Below are 6,664 nucleotides of genomic sequence, written 5' to 3'. Positions count from 1 at the left end.
GCAGGTGGGGGTTGGAGAGGCCAGGCCTGTGAGACCCACCCAGGCTCAGGTGGACCCCAAATAAAGCTGGGCCCGGGGTTTTATCTCCATGAAGCAGCTCCCACCTGGAGGGGACCACAGAGTGGCCAGGGGCCTAAAGCAGGCAGGGGTGGCCTGCATCCAGGACACAGGTATCCAGTCTGCAAAGAAAGTAGGCCAGGCAGAGGAACCCTGGAGGGACTGGGATCTAGGAGGACTTATGAAGGGCCAGAGGCTGAGGATCCTGACCCTCACCAAACGATGAGAGTGGAGGAAAGGCAGTGCCAGATCCTGGCACTCAGGCCTGGGGCAGCATGACAGGCAGCTCAGAGGGGGCCAGAGAGTACAGCTGGGAGCCCCAGACTCCCGGCCCCCAATTCTAGTGGCTAAGGGTGGTCCTGAGGCTGCACTAAGGGCAGTGTCCACAGTGAGAATGTGTGGAGTCCTACAACAGGGCCTCATGTGCCATCAAACATCCACCCTACATGTGCTGTACTCCAGGGGGAGATGATCCAGAGCTAGGCCTGCCCTGGGAGGATGCTGTGCACACCAAGCATCTGAACAGAGCTGGGCAAAGGTACATGGTTGCAGTGATGGTCACTGAGAGAGTCCAGGGATTCAGAGCCCAAGGAAGGCTATGACTCCAGAGAAACTAACCTGGACCCCCAGCTCTGTCTCTGGGAAGGCCTGGGGTCTCCCCTCCAGGGGAAGGACCAGGTCCCTGGGAAGGGGCACCAGCTGCCCAGAGGGAAGGCCTGGGGAATGACCACTGACTCTCACGTCTGACTGGAGTCCCAGCAACAGAGAGAGAGAAAGGTCTTGTTGTGGGGGGAGGGTGGTAGAGAGTGGTGAGGCCACCTCCCCACCACCAGGGCTCACCGAAGGACTCTTTCCCAGAAGGAACAGGATCCAGGGGAGCCCCCTACAGTTCCTCTGTGTCCACCAGAGGGCGCCTGTCTCTCGCAAATCTTCCAACCTGGGCTCCTTGGGATGCCCTGTCCTTGCCAGTAGAGGGGACTTTGGGAGTGAGATCAGAGTGACCCCAGACTCTCAGAATGGGTCCATAGACAGTGGCTAGTTGTGTGCTAGGTTCAGGACTGGGGAAAGTGTCTTCTACCCAGGACAGCAAATGCTGTTCCAGAGCGAACCTTTGGTGGGGTGCGGGGTTGCAGCTGGGACAGGATGCAGCAAGCTCAGCGTAGATGTGGGTGTCTCAAGGGACCCTAGCAAGGCTGCTGTGGTCCCTGGTTCATACCTCATCTATTGTTCCCATTTTGCAGAGGAGGAGATTGAGGCCCAGCAAGGCTTAGTACTTGCCCCATATTAATATGGCTGCCATGTCCATGTCTGGACCTGGGCTAAGCTTCTCACTTCCCTTCTGGGTAGTGGTGCCAAGCAGGGCTGCAGCCTGAGGGAGCTGGGCTAGACATGACCCCAGCTGCATGTACTGCCTACTACATATGGTCCTCCTCGCCTTTCACCTGCTTTAGAGACTCACCCTTATGGGCTCTGGGCTTAGGAATATCTGCAGGACAGAGCTGCCCTGGGTGACAGGACAGAGGAGTTGGCCAGTATTGGCTCAAGCCCCTCCCTTTCTTTCCTGAATGAGCCAGGATGCAGAGGCCCAGCCTGTGCAGGGGGTGTGGGGTGGGCACACGGGTCAGAGGGTAACTCCTAACAAAGCCTCAATCTGTCTCTGATCCTGGAGTGGCTGTCTGGGGGTACTGGCACAGTCAGGATGGCTAAGTTCTAGTCACAGTGAAGGGTGAGACCCTCAGAACTCTGGCATCTGGTGTGCGCCACAAAGGTGGGGGAGAAGGTGTGGAACAGACCAGGCATGCAGTAGATGGTGTGCTGCAGGGGGCAGGGCTGGGGGACATCGTCTCTCTTGCTCTGCCTTGAATGTGCCCATTTCTATTTCTCCCAGCACCTCCCCTTAACCCCAGCCCTGGTCTCTGTGCATTTTACTTCAGTACTCCCCAGGGTGTTTTCCTGCTTAAACTCTTCTATGGCTTCCCCAAATCCTACCTGGAAACCTGGCCCCACAGACTGTGCCTGTCCCGGCCCCTGCCTCATGCGCGCACCCTCAACACTCTCAGCACCAAGAAGCCTTCCTGAGCCCTGCTCCCTCGCCTCCCAACTTTTTCCTCACCTCCCTGTCCATCCTCCTGTCTCAGCTTAAAAGCCACCTCCCCAGGGAAGCCTTCCCTGCCTGTCTCGCCTGCATCCCTGTGCTGGGAGCGGCCTTGTCCATGGCACTGTCTGTCCACGATAGTAGATGACCATTAAGGAGTCATAGCTCAATGTCTTGGCTCTTAGTGCTTGCCCGTGTTCCCCAAATGTAAGAAATCTTGAAGACAGATCACTCCTTAGTGCAAATGGTAGGGCCTGAGATGGAGGAATGGAGGGTGGGCGTCGGGAAGAGGAAGGATAGGTAAGGTAATTCAGGTGTCTCCTCCATTAGGAGGGGCTGGGATCCCAGGGGCTCTGTGATAGTGTGTGCCCACCGCGCCCCCCCCCCCAGGCCAGACCCCTAGTGGCCAGTGTTGGGGGGCAGGGGTGAGTAGGCAGGGAGGTACCTGGACATACATGGCTCTCAGTCCCCACCCCCTCCTCTCCGACAGCTGCCCCTGCCTGCAGGACAGATTGTCACGGACACTCCAGGTTGAAGGTGTCCCTCCTGAGGTGGGGCCAGCAACGCCCCGCCCCCCACCACCATTTTGAGCTGCCCCCTGTTCCTCATGCCCAGGAATATCTCCCTGGGATCCACATGGCCCTGTTCTCACTGTTGAGTAGGTAGTAGGTCTCAAGCACAGCCTCTCCATGCCCTGGGCCCACCACCCTCTGAAGGGGCGGCTGCAGTCTTGTCCGATGATCAGGCTCCAGGGAGCTGCTGAGAACCGGGGCTTACCCTCAAAACCAGAGGCTCGTTCCAGCACCCCCTTAAGAACGGGGACAATGACCTCCATTCAAGGGCTCCACCACAGACGCTTGCAGGGGGCTCATCCACGGACCCCAGCAGACTCGTGGTGGGCTCTGTCCTCTCCCTGAAGCTTGAGCTGGAGGTAGCACTTCTCCAGTTACTTGACTCACTACTCACAGCTGTTGTCCGAAAGCCAAAATAGCCCAGTATCAACTGTGCCCAAGGGGCAGGGTAGATCTACCCAACTAACCAAGGGACTTGACTTTCTCCTGGAGGTCAGAGCTTGGAAATGAGGGACAGGTTGCATCAGTGACTGGAAAATAAAGGTTCCTGAGTCCTAAGGGGCCGGCAGGTACCATGCACCACCACCAGGGGGCTAAGGCAAACGGGTGTGACCCGTGTAAGAAAGGCCACAGCTGGAGGCCGCGTCTTTAGCTTTAAGTTCACACTTGGCCCGTGCCAACACCACCCCGTAGGATGGCAGCCACACATATCACCTGTTTGAGCATCTAGGGCTGCGGACATCTACTTCCAGGGTACCAGAGCCCACATTTGGCATCCAGTGAAGGGTTCTTGGTACAATCAGTAGGAAGGGACTGATCCAGCAGCCACCTCCTTCCCCTCCTGTACCTCTATGGCCCTATGGCCCAGGCTATGGCTGCGGTGTTCCCTCTTCCCACCCTAACAGCCACTGTACCCTTTAGTCCCTGACCACCCACCAGACCATGCACCTAAGGGTCACATCCATCCACTCCATAAATGGACTCTTCGACCCCAGTATCCCCAGTAAAGACAGCTGGATGTGAGCTTAAGATCCTCCCCTCCTCCCCAGGAGGTCTGAAGAAACTGAAACACAGAAAAACCAGACTTGAGACAGCTTTGTTAGAACAACTCAGCAAAATAAAATTCCGGTTTTATTGTTGGACAACATTGTTTCACACATACATCAAACAGGCCAAAAAAAAAATAAAAATAAACAGCAACTTCATAGACAAAAAAAAAAGGAAAAAAAGAAACCTTTTATCTTTGGCCTTTTTAACCATCTCATACAAACCAACTACTTATAGTACAGCTAAGTACATACACAAAAAAAAGTTACTGGAATGCTCGGAATAAGATTGTTTTTTTTGTTGTTGTTTTTGCTTTTTTTACAAGGTTTTTTTTCTCCTTTGAGATTATAATGAACATGGTCACACCACAAGTAAAGTCAGAAGTAGGACAGAGAACGCTCCGAAGGCTGGTTTGGTCATCCGAGATCATCAAAAATGGCTGACCCCTACATTATGTACAAAAATATAAAATGTAAATAAAAAATACAAACAAATTTTCCTTTTTAAAGTACTTTTAAGAAAAAAAGCAGGGCCTTGGAAGTTTTGGTTCTTTTTTCCTCCCCTGTTGCAAATTCTCATTGTGGTTTGGTTGGTGGTGGAGAGCGTGTGTCATCTGCGGGTGGCGTGCCTGTGGTGGGCGGGCGGGCCTCTCTACTCGAAGGTGACCACGTTTAGATTCTGAGACGGGAAGTGGAGGGTGAATAGGTCACGGCGGCCTTTTTTTAAAAAATTTAACTTTTCATTTTCCTTTTTTGCTGTCTAGTCATCCTCATCAGTCTTCTGCTTCTTGGTATCAACATCATCATCCTGGACAGAGAAAGACTGTCAAGGCCCCTCCAACACCACAGGCCCTGCCCAGCCCACTGCCTCAGTTCCTGCTGGCAGAGCAGGGCCCGGGTACTGACAACCCTAAAGCCCTCTAAAGATATTGAACCTGTGCCCAGTTCCTGCTTGAAGTTCAGGAGGGACTCACTCAGGACCACACACTGTCCCACTCTCCCCTACTACAAAGAATCATTCTCTCCAGCTTTAGTGGCTGCTCAGGTACAACTCTGCCTAGAGACAGGAGGGGTACCTCAGATGTCCCCAAACCCTAACCCACCTCATCATCCTCAGCTGCCCGTTTGCCCGTAGCTCCCTCAGCCTCCTCATCTTCATCTCCATCCTCTTCCTCACCTGGAGAACCAAGAAACAGGTAAACCATGCCACCCGCCTACTGTGTCCCCCCAGGGAAATCTCCCAGTGACCCCTGTGTCAGGGCAGAATGTCTCTGACCTCTTTGCTGCCTGACAAAATGGGCAGGTCACACCCACCCCCAACCATGCAGGGACTTGTTTTCAGAGAGGACCCAAGTTGCTGCACCCTGAGAGGCCAGACCAAGAGACAGCAATCAGTGGCCTTCTAAGCTGCATGAAGGGCACTGTCCAGAGACAGGAATGAAACAGTATGTGAATGAGTGAGTGGGTGCATAGCACAGCCCCAGGCCACGAGCCTAAATAAAACAAGGCAAGGCCAACACCACAGGTACCAGCCCAGGTGCACGGGAGCCTCTGGCACCCAGGTATCATGGTCCACCCCAGAAGCCCAATTCCTCCCCCTTCTGCCAGACAAGGCTACTCACTACTCACCATCACCTTCTTCCTCCTCCTCCTCTTCCTCGCCACCTTCCTCTTCTTCTTCATCTACCTCGTTGTCAGCCTCCTGCTCCCCATTTTCCTCATTCTTCTCGACAGAAAACATACCAGGCATTAATTAGCTGGCCCCATCCCATGTAAAAGACCCGTCTCATCCACAGGCAGCCCCTGAGGCTCCAAGGGGAAACCTTGGCACAGTAACTGCCCAAGGTCTCTGCCTCCTTTCCCACCCTTGGCCAAGCTCAAAGAGAGTAAACAAAACTTCTTGGGGTTGGAGCTACCAGGGGTCGTGAACAAGGCAGACACTCACAGCGTTCCCATTAGCAGGGGCGTCTCTTCCATTCTCCGCCTCCTCCACAACTTCCTTCTTCTCCTTTAAATCCTTCCAAAGGCAGGAGGAAATCAGTAAGTCTTCTGAACAACCCAGGGCAGGCAAAGGCACTAAGAACTACTGGTATGTAGGACCGACCTGTACGCCCAAAGTTACTAGTCGCACTTTACAGGGAACGGGACGGTGAAAGGAGGGGCCGCAGGAGATCCAAGCACCCGTGGCCAGATGTCCTATGATTTCCCAATCCTTAAAGGCACACTCAAGGGGCCCGATGCCCCCTTCATGCTTCTTAGGAAAGGAGCCACCGACTCAAACCCGTCCGGCCGGGCGGGCGAGCACGGGAACACTCCCTCTCACACACGCCCATCGCACACTTGTTTCCAGCTGGAGAGAGCTCCGCCCCTCACAAGCCCTTCTTGGAAGGAAGCAGGTATGTGCCATAAATAAACAAGGTGCGGGAGGGCGGGGCTTGCTGCTGCGGGACAGCTCCCGTGGGTGGACTGGCCTGGGAGGGGACAGTCCTCACAGCCCGGCTCCGGTTCCAAGCTGCCGGCAGCCCAGGCACCATGGCAAGCTCAGGTCCCTGAAGAAACCCAAACGCAGACTCCCCATGTCCGACAGCCGTCCCAGGAGACCGCAGACCGTTGCCGCCTAGAAATGGGCGCGGGCTCAGGGAACACGCCCCAGGCCCGGGGCGGCCAGTTTCCATCGCGGCGGGCGACGGTGCACATTTGCCTCCCGCCGGTCCGCGCGCCGGCTGTGTCCGCCAGACCGCACCTGGAGGGCGGACTCCTCCCGGGTTCCAAAGGGCAGCGCAGCCTTGGGCGCCCTGTAACTTTTTCCTGGCGCGGCGGAGCCCGCCACCAACACAAACAAGCGTCCATGAGTTCACTTAGATCGATGAGCTTGGTGTGATGAGTTTACTTAG

The 6,664-nt window shown here is 55.2% G+C and overlaps 1 protein-coding gene across 1 annotated transcript in view; it reads right to left on the bottom strand.

Moving 5' to 3' along the window:
* Positions 1-3,819: 3,819 nt before the first annotated feature.
* Positions 3,820-6,664, bottom strand: part of PTMA (prothymosin, alpha) — a 5,322-nt gene continuing 2,477 nt past the window's right edge. The window contains exons 2-5 of the mRNA XM_008585175.1: positions 5,716-5,787; positions 5,400-5,493; positions 4,874-4,947; positions 3,820-4,578 (exon numbers count right to left, since the gene is read on the bottom strand). Coding sequence (XP_008583397.1) covers positions 4,531-4,578; positions 4,874-4,947; positions 5,400-5,493; positions 5,716-5,787 — 288 coding nt within the window. The 3' untranslated portion in view covers positions 3,820-4,530. The remainder of the gene's footprint in view (positions 4,579-4,873; positions 4,948-5,399; positions 5,494-5,715; positions 5,788-6,664) is intronic.

This window comes from Galeopterus variegatus, unplaced genomic scaffold (genome assembly GCF_000696425.1).
Source record: "Galeopterus variegatus unplaced genomic scaffold, G_variegatus-3.0.2 Scaffold3477, whole genome shotgun sequence".
NCBI lineage: Eukaryota > Metazoa > Chordata > Mammalia > Dermoptera > Cynocephalidae > Galeopterus > Galeopterus variegatus.
This window is presented reverse-complemented; position numbering and strand designations above follow the sequence as displayed.